At 38.9% G+C, this 26,242-nt stretch overlaps 1 protein-coding gene across 2 annotated transcripts; it reads left to right on the forward strand.

Moving 5' to 3' along the window:
- The first annotated feature begins 4,191 nt into the window (after positions 1–4,191).
- On the forward strand, positions 4,192–25,857 carry jcada (junctional cadherin 5 associated a). Of its 2 annotated transcripts, XM_048170356.1 has the most exons (5): positions 4,196–4,347; positions 12,546–12,746; positions 16,675–17,146; positions 19,048–23,078; positions 23,725–25,857. In XM_048170356.1, the coding sequence occupies exons 3-5, from the start codon at positions 16,794–16,796 to the stop codon at positions 23,757–23,759; spliced, it is 4,419 nt and encodes a 1,472-aa protein (XP_048026313.1). In that variant the 5' UTR covers positions 4,196–4,347; positions 12,546–12,746; positions 16,675–16,793; the 3' UTR covers positions 23,760–25,857. The 2 variants fall into 2 exon arrangements, with proteins under 2 accessions (XP_048026311.1, XP_048026313.1); XM_048170354.1 differs by lacking the exon at positions 12,546–12,746 and having other exon boundaries at positions 4,192–4,347.
- Positions 25,858–26,242: the final 385 nt, after the last annotated feature.

Genomic DNA, 26,242 nt, shown 5'->3' on the forward strand with positions numbered 1-26,242 from the left:
GGAAACCCAAGTAAACCACAGCTTCGATCAACTGGTGATTTCAATATGAGAAGTAAAATGGGAGCATGTATTGAAACTCCAACAACCCACTCCCATTACAAAGACTTTGTGTGGATTCTGTTATATGGAACATCTGTGTCAATATTATTAGATCCGTCAGCCTTTTTTGTGCTTTTAAATTGCTCAAAGCAAACCACTTTCCATCTGAGAATGGTCAGCCACGAAAACATTCAGGTATGGGGGAGCGTGTGTGTGTGCTACTGAACTACATGAAGCGTCCAAGGAAATATTTTAGCCCACACTTTCCTGGAACTTGACTCGAATCACTGAAGGTTTGCAAACAAACAACTAAAATGCCTTGATTTCAAGGATTAAGGCAATAAATGTATTAATAATTGATCTAGTAATCATAATCCAATGTGTTATAAAACCGCCATGAGGTTTTGTGGCAATTAAGAGTAAAACTGTACACTAATGTATGCAGTGATGCTATTTACGGTTTACTACAGTCAGTGCTGTTCTTATAAAGCTAGTATGACTGAACTAATACTGTTGTTGAACTTTTCAAATTCGTGGTGAATTATAGTAATCTGCTGGCTTTCACATAGTAAGATTTTCGTTTGTCACATGGGACACTGTACAGTGATTTGTTACAGCCCCTTAATCTGATACCCACATTTTGGGCATTTTGTTCACATAGTCATTGATTGGTTCCTCTCTTTGGCAGTCTGTTCTGCTGTACTCTGTTAAAGGGATAGTTCACCCAAAAATGAAAATTCTGTCAGTAATTACTCACCCTCATGTTGATACAACCATGTAAGTCTTTCTTTCATCTTCGGATCACAAATTAATATTTTTGTGATTAAATATGAACGGTGGAATACTCCTCCATTGGCTTTAAGGGGGCCCAAACTTGTCCGTCCAGAAAGTCAGTGAAGAAAATGTTTAAATAGTCCATGCCACTACAGTGGCTCAACCGTACGTTTCTCAAGCGACGATAATACTTTTCGTGCGAAAAAAACAAACAAAAGAACGACTTTATTCAACTATTCATTTTCTCTCTTGTAGGCCTCTGACGTTAGTTCACGAGAGCTCCATGACGCATGCGCGAGAACTAAACTGACGACGGTCTTCTTCTACTACTACTTGTTACTGGCTGCTCACTCCTTAGGAGTATTACCGCCACCTAGTGTTCAAGATGAAGTGCTGGCATAGCCGGAAGCGCTAAACTTTGTTTACAAGCAGGTGAACGCGCGCGCTGTATGTAAAAACCATTATTTGTAAATATGTCGGCAGATTTTGACGTAGATGAAGACTTGAATTTTTTAACCAACCTTACTTATTCGAACCTGAATACACAGACATTGAAATGCAAGAGATGGAAGAGGCTGCCGCTGCAACACAACCACAGTCTCAAGCTTCTGAAAGATAATTCACTGTATCATGTATTATGTTTTTTTTTATTTAATATATAGCCATATACAAATAAAGACAAAACTAAATGAGTGTATCATGACTTTAACAATTACCACATACTGCTTCCACTTACCTTGTTGGTCTGTATAAACAAGTTGGGCACAGCTGTTGATTTCAGTAATCTTTTTTGTTGAACTGATTTGAAGTCGTCTGGGGAGAAATGTTCACTGCACAACTTCATGTGCTTGACGAAATTAATCGGTAAATTAACATCCCGTTGAACAGCCAGCAGCCATAGATTCAGTCGCTCACGATCATTTGATGGGAAACGGTGAAAGGTAAGCCGTTCATTTTGTGGCAATGTTAAGGCACCTTTACGTTTACTCGTTAGTTTTTCACGATTCGGACATCCAGGAAATGCACACTTTCTAACCATTGTAAACAATTACTTAGAGCGAGACCAAAAGCACGATCATGTAAGCGCACACGATTAGCGCTTCCGGCTATGCCAGCACTTCATCTTGAACACTAGGTGGCGGTAATACTCCTAAGGAGTGAGCAGCCAGTAACAAGTAGTAGTAGAAGAAGACCGTCGTCAGTTTAGTTCTCGCGCATGCGTCATGGAGCTCTCGTGAACTAACGTCAGAGGCCTACAAGAGAGAAAATGAATAGTTGAATAAAGTCGTTCTTTTGTTTGTTTTTTTCACACGAAAAGTATTATCGTCGCTTGAGAAACGTACGGTTGAGCCACTGTAGTGGCATGGACTATTTAAACATTTTCTTCACTGACTTTCTGGACGGACAAGTTTGGGCCCCCTTAAAGCCAATGGAGGAGTATTCCACCGCTCATATTTAATCACAAAAATATTAATTTGTGATCCGAAGATGAAAGAAAGACTTACATGGTTGTATCAACATGAGGGTGAGTAATTACTGACAGAATTTTCATTTTTGGGTGAACTATCCCTTTAATTAATTGCAAATGCTTACACACACTTTGTAAATATATATGGTAAACAATATATTGACACTACTGTAATATGAACTCACTAGGGGTGCAACGGTTCAGATTACTCACGGTTCGGGTTGTATCACGGTTTTAGGCTCACGGTTTCAGTACGGTTCGGTATGTGCTATGTTGATACTGAACACAGGCGTTCTTTCTCGAGTGTATAAGTTCACTTAAGCCATAACCGACTATGCTTGCTAGGATACCAGCCAAGACGGGTATGTTGACATAATTTTGTGTGAATTTGTCCGTTCAAGCACAAGACTTGAAAAAGACCTCAATATTTGCGCGCTGTACACGCGCTTCCGCGTGCGCGCTTCGGATGAGTGAACAACTCGTCACAGCGCGCGCGTAAGTTCTCTTTCGCGCCTTGCACTCGAATGTTTAAATTGGCAAGGCTTAAATGAGTTTAGTTTAAACTCAGATAGCAACGTGTGCTGTTCATGTCTCACCTGTGCTCGCGAGCTGTCAACACCCTGGTGAAGTCGGGGTAAATGACTGCTCATATAGAGCATGCGGCACTCGCATTGAACAACGTTTAGGGGAAGTCAGAATGCATATCCATCGACAGAAACATGCATTAGCCTAACTCTGCCTGTCTGTTTTATTTATTTTCTACAAAACCATATTATAGATGCGTATGCGTCGTCAGATATGAGATGAACCGCGGTGCAAGTGCGTGCCGATTTTTTTTTTTTTTTTTTTTTTTTTTTTTACCGAGAACCGTTTCACCCCTAGAACTCACTATGTTTTGCAACACTGTTTCAGACATTTGTTTTTTTTATTGCTGATACAAAATTAATACATATGGTTTGTTGATTAACTTTTAAGATCAGATGGATTAAATGCTAGTCAAAATGCTTTTCGTTGTACTTGTACAATGACAATAAAGTATCTTACAACATTATGAATTAACATTTTATTTAAATTAATTGAAGTAAAGATGAAGCATTTATAGGTGTATTTATATGTACAAAGTCAACTAAAAATATGCAGATTTTATTTTTATTTTATAAATGCATTTTTTAGAGTATAGAACCATTACTCAAAGTCGCCATGAAACCAATGTTTTCTTCCCTATTGTGATATATCCGAGTGAAAGGAAAAATTGTAGGGCCGGACTTGATTTTGTCGATCAGGAATTGATTGGATAGTTGTGGTTTTCTATTGCTGTGATGTCATGTGACCCCCCCCCCCCCCATGCCAGTAAACACATAATCAAAGAAGAGATGTTATGGTAGTTTTTTTATTATTATTTTTATTAAAGATTATGAGGGCACATGTTTTTTTTTATTCATATGCATGAGTAAATAATTTGTAAGAAATACTTAAATATTCCATAAAAAAAATTCATTTGGATTTCATGGTGACTTTAAAAAAAAGTACTAAAGTGAATAAAAATAGTAAAATATTATTAATTCAAAGTGTATCTCCTACTAAAAACCCTTAAAGCTTCTTAAGCTGGTCTCCGACTCCAAGGTTGGTCTGTTTACAGGTTTTAGTCTGGCTGCCCAGGCTAAGAACCCAAACCAGAAAACAACCTTAAACTAGTTTAAAATGGGGGGTTTCCCAGCAGGGTAAAAAAACGTGATTGACAATGTTTGTTTATGCATTTTTTTTTTTTATCAATAATCAACAGTTGTAGTTATCAAAGACCATATGTCCAGCATGAATAAGCCTCAGTATGGGTTTGTGTAATAGTAGAATGGGATGGGGTGGGTGGGGTATGTTACAGTCTCGTCAGTAAAAGTTTACCCACACGCTGGGAGGAACCATTCCCCTCGCCAGCCGACCCACACAAGACACATTTGAGCTCAGTTCTCTCCCTCTCCTCTGCACAACCTCAGATATGCTCAGCACAGAGCGGATTCAACACACTACATCAGGAACTAAACACGGTCCTCGAAAAGAGCACATCTCAGGTACGTGGACGTTACATTTTACTGAAATATATTAACATATTTAAAAATGGGCTTATTGCCGAGGCTTTCTTGAGGACCTTGCAGAATTAAACGCGATTTCAGCTGCTGACGTTAGTAACACTGACCCGTTCAATAAACGCAGGGAATGAAGCGTCTCATAAGGGATGAACTTGCGAGATAACGGACTCGTGCATCTATCGTCCCGTAGGCTAATGCCCCTGAATCCATCACAGAATAAATGACCACGAATACCGTTGGAATGATATTGTGGACTGAGATGAATTGCATTGATGATTATCAGCTAATTTGTTGCTTTCCGCTGTGGAAAAAAATAGTCCAGAAGGCAGACAGCTTGCTGCTTGTCTGTGAATTGTGTGGTTAGGGGTCGGGCGCAGTGCGCAAGATGTGTGCTACATTAGCGAGGTAAAGGGTGAAGTGAGCAGATTGTGTAGTGCAGAGGAGAAATGAGCTTCACGTAGCATGCCATTATAACTTTGATGTCAAGTTATGTGCACATGAATTCTCTGTATCCTATTTCAGAAGTGCTCAAATCCACAGCAACCAACTGTTTCTTTTTTAATGTTTAAAACGACATGCATGGTTCACTATACACGCACGCCATGCATTTTGGTGTCACTCGCGCGAACCATATTTAAAAAAAAAAAAAAAAAAAAGGTTTGTTTAACCTCCTAATTAGCCTATCTTTTTAAATATTAACAGGTTCTGTTTTAATTGCATTTTCAAACTTTTCAATAACCATAAAAGTTTGGTTATAAGTTAGCGAATTCCCACCTGGCAGTAAAAAGACACTCGCCAACACAAATCACGTTCATCATGAGATAAACATAACAACATCGGTTCGCACTGGAGTTATGGCCCGTTCATACTAACAATAACGTCCACATAAACGCACTATTATTTTAAGCAGGTGCTGCAAATCTACTGCATTAAAGGTGCAGTGTGTAAATTTTAGCGGCATCTAGCCGCAGTGTTACCAAGTCTGCGGTTTTCCCGCGGAATTGGGCTACTTTTACACTGTTGCCGCGGGTTGTTTTTCATGTTTTTCATGTCATGCGAATTTTACCAGGGGAGCCCCGCCAAAAACGCGGATTTTACCCCCCGGAACACGATTTTTACCATGGGACCCCCCTGAAATGCTTTTGGGGTAGTTTTGGTCTATTTTTAAGGAGCAATTGGGCGGGTTTTGTTGTGAAAACATGGCAACCCTATCTAGCGGTGAGGTTGCGAACTGCAACCAACGGCAGCTCACCCCTCCCTTTCGAAGCAAAATAGAGAAGCCGTCTGGCCGACACAAGTCAAAGATGTCATCGTCTGAGACAGCCAAAAGTAAATTAGCCAGTCAAGCAATGAGGTTTCTTCTTACTTTTAACAAAGAACAGTTTCTTCTTCTAATGATGACTACCTTGCGCGTTTTCAGCGTAGTGACAATGCAAGCTGCATCTAAAAACACAAACGATTTAGAAGAAGAACAATATAGTGACAAAATGCGCTCTGTAGAATGTTTATCCGTTCAGGGCTGCTGTAGAAACATGCCAGCGCAAAATGACAACTTGACATGGAGGGGGGACCCATGGCTCATTCTAAGGTAATAAAAACATAACAGTTCATTATGTAAGGTCTTTATACACCACTGAAAGCATAGTTATGTATATTATATTGCATTTCTGTCAATAGATCCTCCCAAATTTTACACATTGCACCTTTAAATGAGCTCTTCAAAGCAGAGTGGATTCTGATTGGCTAGAAAAAAAATTGTGAAAATGATTCCAACGATATCGTTTCTCTGTGCTGTTATTGTTGTGTCGTAGACTCTGCTATTCTTTTAAATTTAGAATGTTTTTTTAAAAATAGGGGTGGATTCAGGTTGATTGGGACACTTTTGCTCAGTCAACCTTAATGGCAAAAAGTGTCCCACTCAACCTAAATACACTCTATATATTTATCGTTATTGTTATAGTAGTTATTAATGAAAGGAACACTGAAAACCTAAAAAATAAAAGTTGTAAAGTTGACTGGGGACAAAATAAAACAAAAACAGTTTAGGTGGCGCAAGAAAACAATATTATTCACGTATTACCCTATGTGAATAGAGATCTGGCAGCTTCTATTGGTTGTGTCAGCAGTTGTTGTTAAACTGTTCAGACAAACAACCTCCTGCTGTGTTGACACCGGCTGGTTATAGTGAATAACATCAAAGGGCATGTGTCTCACGTGCAGAGGAAGCGCCCTGTGTCAGTTCGCGGGACGCGAACAGTGAGGTGCGAGGTCAACAACTCTGCGGCGGATGGTATAGTAACTTCAACTCAATTAGGAAGCTACTCTTCAAAAGAAGGGCTCCTTTTGGTGGTGCTTTTGACCTTGACTTGTGTAGATGCCAGCAGAGCAGAGGAGTCTGCTTTAGAATGAGCCCTTATCTATGTGTTGAAATGAGCCCTCGTTTTGTGATCAGAGTGGAATTGGTACAATGTACAACAGGTCTTTTGATTGCCAAGGTCCTGTTTAGAGGCTGTTGGAAAGGACCTAATCAAGCATATCTTTCTTCATGTGGTTTACAGATCTTTGTTTTCAAAAGCAAGAATGTAGGCTATTTGTTATATAAAGCTGTGCGTGTTGGAAGCTGTTGTAAAAGGTGAAGAAATAAAGCAAATGGTCACTCACAATAAAATGTGAATAGGTCAAGTTGAGGCCAGAAGGATCAAATGATCAAACAAAGGTGTAATGTGAGGTGTTATTTGGAGGCAGTTACTGCAATGAAATTGTTTAGCCAATATCACCTATGTATATAGTTATCCATAAAAATCCATACTGGTTGACCTCAAGATGTGCTTTTTTCTTTCTCAGAACTGAACTAGGATCATGCATATCCAAAATAGTCTACTTAAGTATTCCTTAAGTCTAAAGAAAAGGGAGGGCAATGGCAGGACAGAAGAGGAAGAGAGCTGAATCACAGAGCATCACTTATCTAGTGGTACGTGGAGAAAAGGCTGGAGTCTGTTTCCTGGAAATGTGGAAATGTGCTGATACCGCTGAGGCACATATGCAGTTGGTCACATTTAAGTGGTGAGGGCTGTTCATTATTGAACAGACTGATGACATTATTCTTTCCTAATTTTAAAAACTGCTCAGGTAATCATTCAGATGTATTAGATTTCAGTGGAATTTTAGGTACTTTACAGTGGTGCAGTGTTTTGATGTTATTGTGTAGCTTCATTTGTGAACATGCATAGAGCATACAAGTTCTTATCCATAATAGAGATTAAACAGAGAAATGAGAGAACAAACAGAGAATGTTCTCACAATCTACTTTGTAGTAGCATAGGGTAAATCATTGCACAGCTTACCATGCAGATCATGAATGTAATCCGAATTATTTCATAGTAAATATTTGGCCATTGCTCATTTAAAGAATAGATAACATGAAAGTAGGTTTGTTTCAATTCTTGCCTGTACTGGAAAACAAAACAGATAGAGAACAGGAGAAGATACCGTAAGTTCCAAATTTGTGACACTGCATTTGAAAATCGTGCGATTGATTTTTCAATTTCGATTTTGACTTCCAATGATTATAAAAAGATAATCAACGTTAAATGATTATTGTGCCGCTGCTGCATTCCGCCCAGTGTACCATCCTTTCCTTCACAGCGGTGTGCTTTCGTTCCTCCCTAAGCGAAGCTTAATATCCAAATTAGCTGAATAAGTGAGTGTTGTAAAATGCAGTCTACTGTTGCTAAACTGCGGGACGTGCTTGATATCAAACAACGTTGTTAAAAGCACTATTAACCGATAAGGATAAAGCCGCGAAAGAGATACTGTTCCCTAGGTGGCTTTCTGCATGTGTTCTGCAAAGTATACAGTCGGATATGCGCCAAAACGGTCTCAAAAAATGTTGAAATGCCACTTTGGCGAGTATCCTCATAAACACAGTCGGTTATGTATTAAATTCATGTAAACAGTTGAGAAAGAAAAAGCATGTGTAACAGTATATTGGATCCGTACAGCTCTTAAAGTGACAACAGCCTAATAAATCTGCTGCATTAATGTTAATCAAATAACAAAAGACAAAGATAACATCACTCACTGCTCTTGAATGAATAACTTTTGTAATTTTAATAAGGATTAGTCTATTTTTATTATATACAGCAGTTATATTTTACATTTGTTTACTTTATTCAAATTGAGCAGCCCCTCTGTGAATGTTTTTTTTTTTTCTTTTAAACTTGGAAATACAAATTTTTATAAAACTAAAAAAATATATATATATTTTTTAGAAATTTCACCTCAGAACAACTGATCAAAAACACAAGTTTGATATACTACTAAACTACCAAATTAATTACAATAGTTTGAGTTCATGCATATTGGTCGAGGGTGCAATAATATGTAAAAGACAAGCTTTCCCCTACAAATTCCTTATATATTGGAAAGCTGGGGATCAACAATTTAACTACTTTAAGATCAGAAGCTTTTTGGTTGTGATAAACATTTAACAAGCAAAGTGCAACCATCTGCAGATGAAACTGCAATGAAAGAGCGGCCAAATAGTAATTAAAAGAGATGCAGGGAAAGGATTGGTATATAGCTCTTGCTTATGATGAAGTCATACATTAGAGATCTTAAACTCATATGGAAAACAGATGGAACACTGAACTTTCCTATATGCTCCTGTATGGATTCCTCTGGTCAAATACATTAGCCTGAGATGATTAAGCTCAGGGGAGGAATAGAAACCGATAAGGATCACTGGTCAGCTTTTTTCCTATGATTATAACAGCAACCTTCTTCACCGTTCATGGTTTGAAGGGTACGAGTAGAAGAATAGTACTATTGAGTACTGCTGGTATTATGTAGGCTATTCAGTTTTAAGTGTCATTACTTTGCCATTTATTTGTTAATACTAAATTGTAGGCTTTTATTTTGCAATTGCAGTTTCAGTGATAGTCACCAGGTTTTCCTGTCTGTGCTGTTTAACACAGTGGTGTTTGTTGAAATGTCTCTAAGCTTCTTCCCCTTCATTTGAGATCATATTCTTTGGCAGGATAAGAGCGTAATTAGCAGAATGCTTGTGTATGCCAGTCCTTTGATCAGAGTGTTTTTAACTGATAAACCTTGTCACTGTCGTCTCTCTGTATAAGTCAAGTCTCCTCACTCTAATTATGTACAGCCATGCGGGTTAGTTTATTAGAAACCCCTGTTGTGAATAAGTCATACTTATCATCAGTGTTAAGACCATGAACAAGTCGTACTCTGTGTTGTTTGATTGTTGCTTTTTATAAGCGTGCATTTGTAGATGTCCTTGAACCAAGGCCTAACATAACAGTTTTTTTCCTCTCGATTAGGTTGTTATATGTTCTTGTTGGATTTTGGTTCATCTTGCCCAAGGCCTTTGTGCTTCCTGTCATAAACAAGAAGATTGGGCATACAAATCACAAATGCCTCAAATGACATTGAAAAGTATCACCCATTAGTGACAGTCACAGGCATATATTTTAATAGACATATAAATTTTGATTTGTTTCATTCAAGTGCTGACCATTCTGTTCGGTTTAAATTGCCAGATTAATAGCACAAGACAGAGCAGCAGTTGACCTTGAAAGTATGTTCAAGCATTGATACAAATACCCATTTTGAGCCAACACATTTCAGGATTGAGAGGAGAAAAACGACACTTTATGCATTTAAAGGTTTAGTTAAGTTTTAAATGATGAGTAAATAAACCCAGCTTGACTCAATTCATTTTAAAATCTGATGGAACAGATTTTATAAAGATGGCATGTGGATCTAGATCTTACACAGTCTGTTGTAACTAAACTCAGTACTCTTTTGGTAAATTATAAATGTAGTATTTTTCAGGGTTGTAGAACACATGGAGAACTGAATTGTACTGTAGGTTTGGCACTGTGGTTAGTTCCAGGCTGGAAAAGCATTACTTCCTGCTTTGATGATCCTCTGGTCCTCCTGCCAATTGAATTACCAGACTTTGAAAACATTTCTTTAGTGCCGCCAGTGACACCATACTTGTAGGCTATTGTTTGAAACCCGCTTTTCAAAGAAAGCAAAATGGTCATCCCCATGACCACAGCTCAAACAAAACAAGAGCTGTTTAATGTTTTGTTTTTTTTTTTCCTCAAAAGATGCTGCTTAGGTCTGTCACTAAGAGAAGAGAGGCATGAATAATTTCCACATCCTTTCAAAAACAACCTGAAGGCATACACGACATTAATCCATAACTTTATATAAATCTTTCTTCACTTCCTCTATTATTTGCAGTTACAATTCTGCATTATTGTCTATTTTTTTTTGTTTTAGAAAGAAGTATCTTATATGCTCATCAAGACTGCATTCATTTGATCAAAATACAGTAAATAAACAGTAATATTATGAAATATCATTATAATTTAAAATAACTGTTTTCTCTTTTAATATTTTTTAATATGTAGTTTACTGCTGTGATGGCAAAACTGAATTTTCAGCATCATTACTCCAGTCTTCAGTGTCACATGATCTTTTGGAAATCATTCTAATATGCTGATATGGTGCTCAAGAAACATTTCTAAATGTTATCAATGTTGAAAACAGTTGTGCTACTTAATATTTTTGTGGAAACTGTGATACATTTGTTCAGGATTTTTTGATGACTAGAACTTTCAAAAGAACAGCATTTATTTGAAATATAATTTTTTTGAAAGAAAGACTGTAAAAGTTTTTACTGACACTTATCAATTTAATGCATTCTTGCTGAGTAAAAGCATTAATTATGTTTTAAAAAAAATAGTTCCCATTCTATTAAATATATGAAGCATCTACTAAATTACTAATTGTAAATGTGAAAGCACATCTTCATATTGGCAGAACCCTATTTTACTGTTAGCTTAAAGTGATAATTTTCATTTTTGGGTAAACTATACCATGATTTACTTACCCTCAAGCCATCCTAGGTGTATATGACTCTCTTCTTTCAGACGAACACAATCGGAGATATATTTAAAAATATCCTGGCTCTTCCATAACGGTAGTGAACGGGGGGCACGTTTTGAAGCCCCAAAAAGTACATCCGTCCATCATAAATATAATCCATATGGCTCCAGGGGGTTAATAAAGGCCTTCTGAAGTGAAGCGATGTGTTTTTGTAAGAAAAATATACATATTTAAAACTTTATAAAGTAAAATAACTAGCTTCCACCAGATGACCGTACGCATAGCCTATTGCGCAAGTCGACTTGCACCACAAGAGTAACCCCTGAAGCGATGTATGACGTAGGACTATCGTGAGCTTAGACGCCTTTCGCGGTTTAAACAAATAGGGCTGTGCAACAAACTGAAGCTCCACTTCCTTATATTGAAATCATCCAACATTTCTCTTTAAAATTTCTCATTTTAGACGTCTAATTTGTGACCAGTGTTTTGTTTTGCTCTATCCTCTGCGCTTCAGCATTCGTCGTTGCGTCATGTGTCGGGTCAGGGGTTACTCTTCCGCTGCAAAACGATGCATACGGCCATCTGCTGGAAGCTAGATATTGTAGTTAATAAAGTAAAAATGGGTATTAAATATGGGTATTTTTCTTACAAAAAACCATCAGTTTGCTTCAGAAGGCAATTATTAACCCCTGGAGCTGTATGGATTATATTTATGATGGATGGATGCATTTTTTTGGGCTTCAAAACATGCCCCCCATTCACCACCATTATAAAGCTTGGTAGAGCCAGGATATTTTTAAATATATCTCCGATTGTGTTCGTCTGAAAGAAGATAGTCATATACACCTAGCATGGCTTGAGTAAACCATGCCTTTAAGCCTAACTTAGACTAAATATATCTTCACTCTAAAAATATATACTTAGAGGAAATCCACTTCAGATTTAAATTTACTATCGACAAACTCTAAATCTCACAACTGGTGTCTGAACACAATCTTATACAGTATATTGGTTTGCATAGCAGAGAATGTAGACTACTGAAACCCACAGCCTACAAGAGGCCCTAAGAAGGATAAATGAATGGGTTAACTGGAGATGTGGACGTTGTGTAGAGGTTTGCCAGCACATTATACTTGCTTAGAACCAAATAAAGAAAAGTTCTGGAAAAGGCCTGTGAGTTACAAGTGACAGAATGAAGATATATAGATCACAAAATCCAGTCTGATGAAGATTTTCCTTCTGTTTTGGCTCTTTCCTCTCAGTATCACTGTCTGGCTCAGGCTGTCAGGCTTATTCAAGCCCTCCGCCCCGTCCCTTGAAACGTGCACACATCCTCAGGAAGAAGAGGTCAGCAGTGATGATGTCACAGTGTTTACGATGAAGAGCCTGTTGTCCGAGTGCGAACACGTGCCTGTTAAGGGACAGTGTAGGAGTTCCTTGTGGATGGACTGAACAATGCAGGGGTGAGGCTCTGGAAGAACTTTTTATAGGACAGGGTGGACATTGTATTGTTTGTTATAAAACATATTATTTTGCTTAACCATAGACACTCAGAATCCCTATTTACATTAGACTCAGTGAATGAGATGATGCCGTGTCATGGTACAGTGGCTGTGCTCTCAGGCTTAATACTGCGTCGGCCATTACGTGCATGTTTATGGCAGTTATTAGGCAATCTATGAAGAGACATTAGTCTGATGAGGTCGTTCATCATGAGCTTCATCGCAGTTGTTCTGTCGCTCCAGAGACTGGAAGTCAACATGAAATCAAAATTGACCTTATTTACTGTCTAATACACATTCCTGGTCTTATTATGCATGATTTATTGATTCACGTTAAAAAGAATACAAAATATTGTCTTTGTAATTCTTCATCAATTCATTCTGTCTTTCCTTTTCGGCTGACAAATTTTATCTTCTCTCTCTCTCTTTACTTTTTACTCAATTCTCAATCAATGAAGCTTGCTGTACATCTCAATCGCACTTTTGTAGAATCAATTTTTTATAAATGTTTAAGCAAAAATTAAGTACGTTATCTGATTCTGTTTTTTTTTGCTGGGCTTTCTCTTTTGGTATTTTTTTTTTTCTTTCACAAACACACCACAAATCTGACTAAGTCCAAGAATAAAGAGTTGACACCAAACTGTCATGGCGGCAGCTCTGGGCTCTGTAGGACTGCTGGTGAGGGGGGTGTGAGGCAGGCCAGATCTAAAAATGTGTGATTCATTTATGAGGGAAGGCAGTGCTGGCTCCTCAGGCAAACCTTGCCGGGTATAGAGGAAAAGAGTTCAGTTTCCTCTGAGGTAAGAGGCCCACGGCCTTTATGGGTTTTATCTTTAGCATTTAGCTGCAAATAAGGGCTTTTACATGAAGTGGGTGACACAAAGAGGTGGTCCTCAGCATTTATTGCTGGAAAAAGAAATCTAAAGTTCTCAATGTCTGAGTGGAATTAAATGATTCACTGCTATTGTGGTGTTTTGGCTCAGAGCAGCCTCATGACATCACTGGTCTGCCTGTGCTTTTGTTCATTTTTAGCTTGTGACATGTGTTAGCCATAAAAGCAGGTCATTAATAAAAAAAGCAAAGTAGTCTAGATCACGTATCTGCAATTTTATGAATTTACTCATGCTCTAAGAGGCAGTTTGTCATTGAGAAAACTTCAGCTGTGCTCTGAAGCAGGCAGACATTTCTATGCCATTTAGAGTCTCCATGGACTTGGCTTGAATTGTTTCCACTTTTTGCCCAAGTCTTAGGCTTTTGAATTTTATTGTGTTGCTATGGGATGAAGGCATACATATTTGGGTCTTTTCTTCCCTGTTGTGACGTAAATCTGTGTGAAACAGCTTCTAGCATGAGAAAAATGGGGCGTGACTTGATTTTGTCCATCTGGAATTAATTGGATTGTTGTTGTTTGCTAATTGTTGTGATGTAATGTGAGTGACAGGTTGCTGGAGGGGAGGGATTATTGGCCACCTCTCAATCCGGTGCACACGTCATCAGAAAAGAGATGTCATCGAGGGGGAGGGACTGTTAATGTTTTTAATTAAAGATTATACCACATGAATGAAAAAATAATGAAGTGCAAGGATAAATTGACCCATCTTGTGCTTCAATTGAATAACATCTGATTGACTGTACAAAGGATTTCACATGATCAGTGCCACAAATTTAATTATTTGATTAGTGAGCTGTACAGTGTGTGTGTGTGCGTGTTTTTTTTTTTTTTAAAGATTTATTTTTGGCATTTTTGCCTTTATTATGATATGACAGTGATTAGACAGGAAGCGAAGTGGTAGAGAGAGAGGGGGACGGGATCGGGAAAGGACCACGAGCTGGGATTCGAACTCGGGTCGCCCGAAGCGCATTGGCGCTACATGTCGGTGCGCTGCCCATGAGGTCATCTGCGCTGACGGTGTGTGCATGTTTTTGTGACATATCAAGACACAAATTTGTATAATGACATGGGTATGACATAGGTATTACAAGGAGAGGGTGACTTATGAAGACATTACCCCATGTCCCCATTTTTCAAAAGACTTATAAATCATACAGAATGAGTTTTTGTGAGAAAGTAAAAATGTGCACAGTTTTCTGTGATGGTAGGTTTAGGGGTAGGGGTAGTGTAGGGGGATAGAAAATACGGTTTGTACAGTACAAAAACCATTATGCCTTTGGAATGTCCACACAATTCACAAAAACAAACCTGTGTGTGTGTGTGCAGGTGGACTAAATGTTTCTGAAAAATATGGCTAGTGTTAACAGATGGCATTGATCAAATTCACATTAAGAATTTTCCCTGGGCAAGTAGAGATGGGAACTCTACCTCCCTAATTTTTTTTTTTTTTTTTTTTTTTTGTGTTAAATTTGTCTGTGTGAGTGTCTGCAAGAGGAGACGTAAAGAGGTAGAGAAAATAAAAAAGCATCATTTTTGGTGCCTCTTTTGACCTCTGTGTGTGTTAGATGATGCTGTGAGAGGCAGTTCTCTCTAAGGGCCTTTAATGGTGAATGTGGATCAGTCTGGAGTATCTGGGTTGGAAAGTGTGAAAATGTGAAAGCCATACCTCTGCTAACTGCTTCCTTCAACTTCTGACAAACATCATTTAGATCAAAACTGACATTTTCTTGTGGAAAATTGTGGTATGATGTGCCTATTTGTTTCAGTGCCATCAGTAAAATCTCAATCCATGACATGTAAAAATGTAACATGTAGATATTAATAATTTATATTAACCAGGTTGAGGGTGTTTTATTGATTACGGTGATAATTGTGCATTGACTGTATTTTATAACTAAATAATCATGAATTTTTCCATGAAAGATTCTGCTTTAGCTTGTTTTTAGGGAGATTACAGAATCAGTCAGCATGAAAAGCTGTGAGAACATTCAGGTATTGTGGAAGTCTAAGCTACCATTTGGACTTCACCCTCAGCAGATCAATGAAATAACTGTAATACTTATAATGGTAGGGTTTGCAGGCAATCTTGTTTTTTTTTTCTTACTCTCTCTGAGTGTGTGTGTTCAGGACAGTTTAGGTAACCAATTTTTCCTTAGTCTTGCTCAAGTTTCACTTCTGCCTTTTCAAGGCAGGTTTTGTTTTGGTTGCCTAGTCGGGCTACTACTGTTTAATCTGTTGCATGTTCACATATAAAGCTGATCTCATGAGATCAGGTTTCATCACAGTCGGAATTACCATCATTGTAATATGGGTTTTAAATAATGTAGTTGATATTTCCTGTCCCATAACACTAAACTTAATACTCACAAAAATCTTTTTGCATTTTTATATATTCATTAAGACCTTATTTAGTAGTTTTATTTAACCGTTTTCCTAGTTCTGTGCACATTGTAAGTGATTTAAGGTTTTTCTATCCTTGTAGATTCACACAGATTCAAATATCCCAAAAACACTTTGGAGATACTTCAAATAATCACATTTTAGATTTTGCTCAGGCCTATATTTTCAATTGATGAAATTGCTAATTGTTAGCTTATGAAAATTATTAAATGACACAAATGGCCTCTTATGAAGTCTTTATAACAATTATTTGCTTGCTAAAATCTGGATATTTTTTTTTTTTAAATGTTCCTCACCTAGGTAATATAAAGTTTCTGAGCATGAGATAGTCAGTCATCTGGAGAGATTTTCCTTCTGGATAAAGAACAGAGGAAAGTAGTGAAGAGGGGGCAGGTGGGAGAAGAGAAGACTGGGTCAGTGGATAGACAGACCGACGGCAATACGAATCATTTCTCTCGTGGCAAGATAGGACCTTTTTGTTTTGGCTGTGAGCAGCAATCCTCTTATGAAAAAGACTGTGAGAGATAATCATTTTAACTTCATCTGTGTCTCTCTCTCTTTCTCTCTCCCTCCCCTCTGTCCCGTTTTCTTTCACAGCGATGGCCTCTCCTGTGCAGCTGTTCATGAGCTTGCCTCATCTGGACTAGGAGCGGAATTCATCTGACACTCGCACGGACTCACACACACCACTAAAAGCATAAACACACTGCTTAGCCATGTACAGCGTGGAAGACCTTCTCATCTCTCATGGATACAAAGTCCCACAAAGGAACAGCAACAATGTCCCCGTCTCACACTCGTCTTCCCCCCACCCTGCAACCTATGAGAAATGTCTGCCGTCACGAAGCGACAGCCGGTGTGAAATCGCTGAGAAGCGGAAAGGACACAGCGGCGTGAATGGCTACGAGGGGGACCATGTTTACAGCGGTGGAGGCATCAGACAAGCTCCTGCCAGGGGATTCCCCGGTGACGCCGAGAACAGGGTCAGGAAGCAGAGGACACAAGACGTGGACAACGGTAACCTGGGAGATGGACGTTTGCCAGAAGACAGCCTGACCACGGACAGTGGGTGAGTTGTGCTATTAGTTGTTTTTGACCTCTTCGTCTTCTTCCCCTCATTCTTGTATTGCTGCTGGCTTTCCTTCTTTTCATTCGTTCCTTTGATCTGAGGTTTAAGCTGTCTTGCATGATGAAGAGTGTTACGTAAAGGTAGGAGCTGTCAAGGACTTCCTTTTTGCACCAGGACAGATCCCAGTTTTCCCCTTTTTCTTTTTTTTAATTCCTCCCCTGTCGCCTTTTTCTCTCCATTTCTTATTTTTTGTTTGCACTTTCTTTCATCCTCACGTCATCCTCTTTGTACTTCCTACATTTTCATGTACTCCGTTTCCTCAGTCTCACTCATTTCCCTGCACTCTCTCCTACCTCATTCTCCCTGTAGCTGATGAATTCATTAACTATGTTTAGTGCAGTGCGGATTTTATTTCCTCTCATTTCACACGGGACTGTAGTGGTATAAACACCAATGTTGTCGGAAAGCCCGCAGCACCCCCTACTGAGCGTGCTCAGGTCTGCAGTCAGAGCCAGCAGTAAACTACATGTCCCATGAGCCCTTTGTCAGATCAATATTCCATTCTTTATAACAATCTCTTACATAACAGCATTATTAATAAAACATGTTGAATATAAATATGAAAATATCTGAATTCTGCCAGCCTCTGTCAGCCCCTTCTGCCAGTAGTTTCAGAGATTAATTTTCTCTAAAAAAAGCTTACATGAGAATGCTTCTCTTTTCTTACATTCATCAGTAAGTAAGTCATAATGTCCTTGTGTTATAGGTTTTCAATGTCATAAATGTCATAGATAGATAGATAGATAGATAGATAGATAGATAGATAGATCTCTTCTGACATAATTATTGGTATACTATCAAGCTATAGTGCATCTTTGCACTTTCGAGTAATTGCATGTCACATGGTTTGAGACTCAGCAGTCCAGGGCAGGAAGCAGCTCCACTGATGTGACTGTTACTAAGCTAGATTATCCTTTCATGAGTGCAGGTCAGAATTGTTTAACATGCAGATCATATGCTCTCTGCTGCCAAGATATTGGATGAGAGAACAGACCTTCAGTGCTGACTCAACGGTTTGCACCACACAAGCTAGTTATGTTCCTGCTTAAGAGACAATGCTAATTTATTTTGGTGTGTTTGCACCATTAAAGCCTCCCAGTTTATTGGGCCCTTTGAGGTCTTCTGCTTTGTTGACATCATTGTCAACATGCACCTCCTTCTTTTAGTTTACTGTTAGTGTGATGTTGCCTGTGTGCTTGCATAATGGGATTTGAACACAGATGTGTTCTGAGAAACTCTGTTGATATTTGAAATCAACCCCCAACCCTAAAAATGCACAAACACACAGTGCAAGAGTGGATGTCACTATATCATAGTTGTACTTAGGTCTCTCCAGCTCTGGAAAGCTTTTCGAATATTAATGCAGCTCCTAAAGTGCTTGCCTGATCATAACCCTTCTTTTTCCAGTGAAATTTCTTTGACCTTTTCTTTTTTTGTAATGTCTCCCAGCCATCTCTCTTTCTACAGTCTTCATATCTCCCTCTTGCTCACTCTCTCTTCTCCCCATCATGAGGGTATACACCCCCTACTGCTGATTGGCTACATGTTTGAAGTGGTGCTCGGTTCGATCCACTTTCAACCTTTAAGTATATTCATTTTGTTATACTGTATATAACTATGAACAATTATTGTCGGTCCCAGTTTATGATTTGTATTTATCATTTTTGTGTCGGGACCACTGACATAATGAATCAAAATGTTGTTATTAATATTTCTTAATATAAACAAGAAAGTTATAGTTGTTCAAAAAGTACATTAAATCTTTTAATCTCACATCCCCAAGTCCTATAAATACTGCTGACCTCTATTTATTTAATTCCATCTGTGTGTTTTTAATGCAGGTTTTTTGAGACCCACAGAGGAATACATTCTCAGCCTAAATCTGAGCAGGATGTGTCCTACTGGCGGAGAAGAGGTCAGGACTTTAGTGTGCTTCTGGATTATGCAGACTTGAGGGATCCACGTGGAAGTGGAGGAGGGGTTCCCAACAAACCAGAGGGCATGCAGCGGAGGCCAGAATCTGCCTTAAGCACAGAGGAACACAACCGTGAAAGACAAAGGCGGGCAGAGAGCGCACGTGCCAGAGAGAGAGAGATGGCCCTCCACCAGTGGAGAATTGCAGCTGAAAGGAAGTACCAAAGTTTGGGAACAGAGGAGTGGCGTCCAATGACTAGCATGAGCCGTCAGCCATCTGAGAACGAGGTGGCACAGGAGCAACGTAGGCCACGAACTGCAGAAGGAGCTGTTCCACCCAGAACCAAAAACAAGTCACAGTCACTGCCCAGAATGGCTCTGCAATCTGAAAGCCTCCAGTACTTCAGCATACCAACTGCTGGGCAAGATTCATATGGGAGCTATAAGTTAAACGGTCACCACACACGAGACCCTCATGGACGCCATCTTAATGATAAAGAGAGCAGGTTGCGGTGGACTGACCGATCAGGTGCACAGTCTGCACCACTATCAAAACCGAGATTCAGCCGACCTCTCCGACCTCCATCTTACGAAGTGCACCAGCAGATGCGTGGGAGCGCAGAGATGCTCACAGGGGAGCTTGTTCCTCGTGCCAGAGACAGAACTCCACTGCCCTTCTCAAGGCAAGAGTACTTTGTACAAGAACTTGGTGGTTCTGGTGTAGAGCCCCCTGGTTATATCCCTCCTCCATCCTACAGGAGGCAGCCTGTAGTTAAAGGGGGTCACAGAACTTATCCTATTTCAATGGCTAACCACCAGTACAGAGGTGACCCTTATATGCCGGGCTCTGCCATGACAGAAGTGCAGGAATGGTTTATAAGGCAGACTGGGATGGCTTGGCCAGACCATTACAGAGATGGAAGAAGAAGTATGCCCTGCAGGAGACAGGCATATCCAGGCTACAGTGAAGAACGGATGGGTAATGTTCAGTACATTCCCTTTGATGACCCCCGTGTCAGACACATTTCAGGAGCAGGGATAGATGGGAACTCGTTGACGGATGCAGACAAAATCAGAAATATCAGAAATGAGATTCCGGTCAACCTCATATCTGAAAAGTCTAATGACAGTGCCTTTTCTCTCACAGAGAAACCCTTTGACCGCACTGAACCAAGTAAAAGCAATATTAGTGACTCTGTTAATGAGGACAGTATGCACAAGGAAGTGTTGAAGGAGACGGAAAATTCAAACACAATACCTGACCAAAACTGCAACAGGCATCCAGCTGCCCATGGCAATATAGTTGCTATTCAGATGACAACGCATCAGAACTCCAACTCAAACCAGGGTTTGATTGAGACAGTGACACAAGTAAAGAAATTTGAGGCAAAAACTGTGGCTGAGAATAAGAAAAACTCAAAGAAGAAGCTGAAAGAGACAATGTTTTGCCTGGTTTCTGTCCCTATTAGTATGCAAGCAAACAAAAGTGTCTCTGACCCAAATAACAATCAAAAATTGACTAATTCAATAGAAAACACAGTGGTGCAGCATGACAACCAAAACATTTTGAAAACATCAAGCAAAGAGACACAAAAACAGTCCAGCAGCTCCCTATCCATTAAAAGTTCCCCTTTAAAGAAAGAGATTGTAGATACTAGGTCACTTGATCCAAGTCAAGACAATGAATTGTTCTATGCAGGATCCTGGCCTGGAGATCAGTACAGAAACCAGGAAACTCAGACAGGCTCTCCAGAAGTTTCCAGAAATACCCATCCTCCTGCAAATGACCATCCCTCCAGTTACACAATCACTGATAATGATGATGGAACCAACTGTAGTGGCAATTACGGATATCCCATGATAGGTCAAAAGGATCTCAACCCTTCCAGCAACAGCGCATTCTCCAGAACTGGGACTGGAAGTAGTTCAAATATAAGGAGCCCAACTCTACCCCAGCCAGCATCAATTCCACCATCTCCAGACCGTCAACCTTTGCTGAGAAAGACTAAGCAAACAGCAGATGGTCAAGAAGTTTTTGGACAGTTCTTGTTAAAGCCAGTCAACAGACGAAAATGGGATGCAATTGGGGAGCTTGAGTCTTTTAATAAGGAAATACAGGATCATACTGGGAAGTATCCAAATGTTGACCAGAATATAGAGGAGCTGGATGAGGCATTGAACAGTATTTTGGAGCTGAGTAACACAAGCAGAGAGGTCAACAATACAAAACAGGAAACCACCCCAGTTCACGTGAAGAAAGAAACTGATCAGCAGTCACATATAGTGCAGGTCACAGAGGCGCAACTGAAAAGCAATAACTTAAATGTAATGTCCAATTCAGGGAAAAGAGGCCATCCAGAATACAAAGGAACAAAAAGTTCTTTGTCCAAGGCAAAGGTGGACAGCCAGACGCAAGAGATACCTGTCACCAAAACTGATAATTATGTAAACTTTGAGATTCTGCAAATGGAGGACACAGATCCACTGATACATCGGCAGGATATCCCAGTGCCAAAGGAGTCCTTGCTTAAGGATGTTGGTTTAACAGTATACACTGCCGTTCCAGACACTGTGACGTCTGGATCCCCGACATGCCTGAGTCCTGAGTCACCTATGTTAACCAGCCCTTCAGATAACTCAGAGATGTGTGAGACCTTGCAGATTACATCATCAGACAGTAGCGGAGATCTGAGCAGGCACAGCCCTGAGTTTGCCGAAGGTACTCAAAGCCTGAACAATAATAATGCCTTCAACTCCAAAGCCCTCAAAAAGGAAGCTAGGAGAGGAAGCACAGAGGTTTCTAGATCAGGGAGGTCCTCACGCATCCATGTGATCAAGAGTCTTCATTGTAGGTTTAAGGCTAATTATGAGGATGATGACGATGAAAATTTATATTCAGATTATATGACCTGGAGTAATGAAAAGACCTTGGCAGATGAACATCTTGAGACTCTTTTGAGTCAAGAGAAGGCCAACAATATGCAGACCGAAGACCTTACTAATCTGTACCAAGTCCAGTGTGCCAAAGGCATTCCTGAAAATGAATCCATTGAACAACGGGCTGCCAGGATTCTCGGCATTGCAGTGCCAGTTGAAGCCTTGGTTGTTGATCAGGTTGATGGGAAACCAGTAGAAAGAAATTTGATAACCACAGATGCTCCAGCTTTGGCAACGCAAACCAAAGAGATGCGCTTAAATGAGGAGATGCAGAATGTCAGTAGAGAGTTTGAGGAGGTGCCAGATAGGTCTATGGAAAGTTATGGAGATGTGTTAGAGGGAGGACTAGGAGAGGAGTCTGGAGATTTATCTAGTGCTGAGAAGCATAGCCAGAGGGTCTCCTCAGTGTTGGAGCTCCCAGAGTTTCCTCCGAGTAATTTATGCTTGTCGCTTCCACTTGCCGAGGATGAGGAATTGACTCTTAGTGTAGGTGGGGGAGACAAGAAGGAGACAGTTAATGCTGAGATAACAGAGGCGCCAGAGGACCAGTTGCAGGTATATTGCTCATCTCCACAGTCCCCCTCATCCACAAATGATCAAGCATCCCTGGAGTACAATCTCTATGCAAAAGAAGAAAGCTCTCAGTCATTAGTGAGAACTATCACCAGGATCACCTTGGCCAAAGAGGCAGACATGGAAGAAGAGGGAGCAGAACTAAAAGAATCAGCTAAAGTGGATGAAACGCTAGTGGAAGAAAACCAATATGGTGAGAATGCAGTCGGAGAAAACAAAGACATGACCAGTTATATGCAAGAAGAGGATGAGGAAACGGTTCAGGAGGAAGTGTTAGCTGAAGAGCTGATACAAGCAAGATCAAGGCAGCAACCAAAGACTATGGCACGTCCAATCCCACAACCCCGTAGTGGCATGGTAGCAAAGCGAGAGATCACTTTGCCACAAGGATTCAACATGCATAATACAATGTCTGCAATAGAGGATGATGACAAGCTGTTTATTTCAGGTCAGTACACTAAACTCAACATTGATAACATTCTTGTTATTTTTAACTAAATGCTGTTTCATGAAAGAGTAGATACACCTTAGCTTCCTAATAGTTACTAATAAACATATTGATAACAGTTGGCAAACAAATAGTCAGCTCAGCTGTTGTTTAGTTTGTAATTGCTAAACACTTCATACCAGTCTGTTTCTAATATTACAGTCTTGCTTTATATGGTATTGTGTGAAGTCCATTACTAGTAGAGGTCACCTTCAGCAGTATGTTTTATTGCATGACATAGGTTACTTTAAATGTATTGGTGAGGTTTACAACAAAAACTGGACAGACAATCAACTTCCAGTGGAAATGATGATTGTTTTTTTCCTGGCATATTCTGTAGAATTATGAGCTGCCAAGCCACAGTAACTGGTCTTAATACTTGAGGGCATTGAGCAATGAGGTTTTTCACCACAAGAGGGAAGCGTGGTCTGATTTATTCTCATTGCCATAACAAATCAGCTGAGAATAGAAAATGGACAAACAAAAATAATATAATATTATATTATATAAGTAAAACATACTAAAAAACATACTATACTAAACTGATATTACACTGCTTTTCTAGTAAACATATATTGTGATTAACATAATTTGTGTTTGTCTTCAGATGGATATGACCCAAGTCGTGTGGAGAGAGTCTGAACTTGGACACTGTCAGAGCAAACCTTGTGACTTTACCTGAATACACGCTGTAAACAAACACTCATTTAAAACTGGACGTGATGTAGGCTAGAACCACTCACTATTAAAAATAGTCACAGAAGTTTATAAGCAGGTCTATGGACTTCATGCCGCCTATTAAGACTATTAATTCCGGGAACCTCTATGACCTGTTGATGGCTGGAATAGCTAAGATGTTTATCAATGATATATGAATGTATAATGTATATCAAGTAAAGCTCAGACATTACACAAATAGCTACAAATCAGTCTGTATAGACTTAATAATTTTCTAAAGTTTCTCTGCACCAGCAAATGCTGGAGTTCTGTTGGGCTTTCACAGAACACAGTGTCATTGTGCCAACAGCGACAAGAAAGACACAAAAGCTTGCACTTCTCATTTTCTGCAGTATTACCAATGAGAGAACGGAGAGAGAGGCCTTGATGTAACAAAGCAATGAACTGGACTGGCGAGGTAGCAGCCGAATCAGTGACATTACACTGTGCTTTTAAACACAGATAAATATTTTTGTAAGAAATGTTAAAAGGAAAGTGTGATTATCTGTTTTACAGGTTGAAGAAACCATGTGTGTCACTGTGGTAAAACTGCAATACAAAATAAGATTTTTTTGAACGTTATGAAATAGGCTGCTTTTACCCAAAAGAGGCAGCTAAGAAGAAAGCTGAACAGAGGCAAAGATTTAAGGATATTTTGTGTGTGAAATCTTGGTCTCCAGCAACTTTAATCTTAACTGCAGTGATTTTAGTTTCCATAGTTATTGATTTAAAATTACTCCCTGCACTTAAGAGTTTTCATATCTCATACGCAGTTTGAGCTTTTCAGAATAGCAATCTGACAATGTATCATCTCACCACAAAATGCAATCAAAAAAAAAAGAAGAAGAAAAATGTATTTATTTTTATCAAGCTATCAACAATCTGTACAGATGAATATATATTCGAAAAAGTGTTTTTATTTTACCTTGTGAGTTTGTTTGCTTGCTTACAATCATTATGGATATACCATATCTGAATGTCTATTATCTTGTATTACTCTGGCAATGAATGATTCTTTTATTGTGCCGTGTGGCGTGCTTTTTGTTGCACAAATGTCAGAAAGTGTTATGTGTGTTTCTTTATGCACATATGAAGTATTCTGCATCTTAAGTTCTGAAAGCTTACTCATATTGTGAGTATACATACCGGATGTAGTGCTTGTTAACTAGTTTAATTGCTTGGTTACTTTCTGTTATGACTCTGTACTTGCATAGTTGAGGTGGACAACAGTTTCTCAATGATATTTCCATCACATGGTTTATATAAAGTGCACTAAAATGAATTTAAGTAAAAGCGAAGTAATTAGCGTATCCAAAAACTGGAAATAGTAGTCTCCGCCAAAAACTCCAGAAAAGTCATTGCCTCCTTTTCCTCTGAATATAGTTATTGTTATGGATAAGGGTGCAAATACCATAATGTTATAGTAATATTACTATTGATATTTGCCATAAGCATAATTATAATAAACCATGAATTCATGCAAATAGATGTTCTGTAGTCAGTGGATAGGGAAAAATAAGACACAGCATTAATCACATTTACTTTTTGTAAGTTGGCATCAAATTATTGTTGTAAGTAGTCCTTGATTGTTTATACCATTTTGTACCATTTTGTTTTTCAAAACAGATGATTATATTGTTGCATATAACGTATATGGCATTTAATATCTTTTTCTATTTTCATACAGAAACTGTACATGATTATTTTGTATTGGGTTGGAATTGATTTGCTTTCTCTGCATGAGATAAGAGATGTAAACTGGGGTCAGGAAAATGTTTTGCATACAACTGCGTTTGGTACTACATTAAAAATATATTCATTATATTACATTGTGCACATTTTTATCCTGCTAAAAAAGCTTTGAACAGTATTTAAATTCAAAACAAGCTATTTTTTGAATATTTTACAGAAAGGGGAGTGTTTACTGTGCACCTCAGTATTGGGTGAATGTGAATGAAATGTTTGAGAGGAAACTCCTTTGTACATTATAGTAGATTGCTCATTAATAAACTCCTTGCATGGATTGTTGTTTTATTTTCATCTATTAATTTTATGTGTTACATGGAAAGGAGAAACAATCTGAGAGCTTGTTTCCTCTTTAATAGGCTTATAAAGAGTCATGCATAAAACAAAACACATGTTTGAACTACTAAAAAAATATGATGGTTCTCTTTCTCAATGCATTTAATTAATGTGTAAATAAAGTTGAATCCTTCCTGGAAACAAACAAATAAACGATAATCAAACACATTTGTTGAACAAATGGCGAGTAATAAAGAAACCCTTTTTCTCATTATTCAAAAGTCCTTATTTTGAGTCATTATTTTAAACTTATTTTGTTCCTCACTGGAAGTTTGGCCATATTGTGATAAAGTTGAAATTCATCAAACATTCATTGTTGTTTACTA

The sequence above is a fragment of the Megalobrama amblycephala genome, linkage group LG20, assembly GCF_018812025.1.
Source record: "Megalobrama amblycephala isolate DHTTF-2021 linkage group LG20, ASM1881202v1, whole genome shotgun sequence".
NCBI lineage: Eukaryota > Metazoa > Chordata > Actinopteri > Cypriniformes > Xenocyprididae > Megalobrama > Megalobrama amblycephala.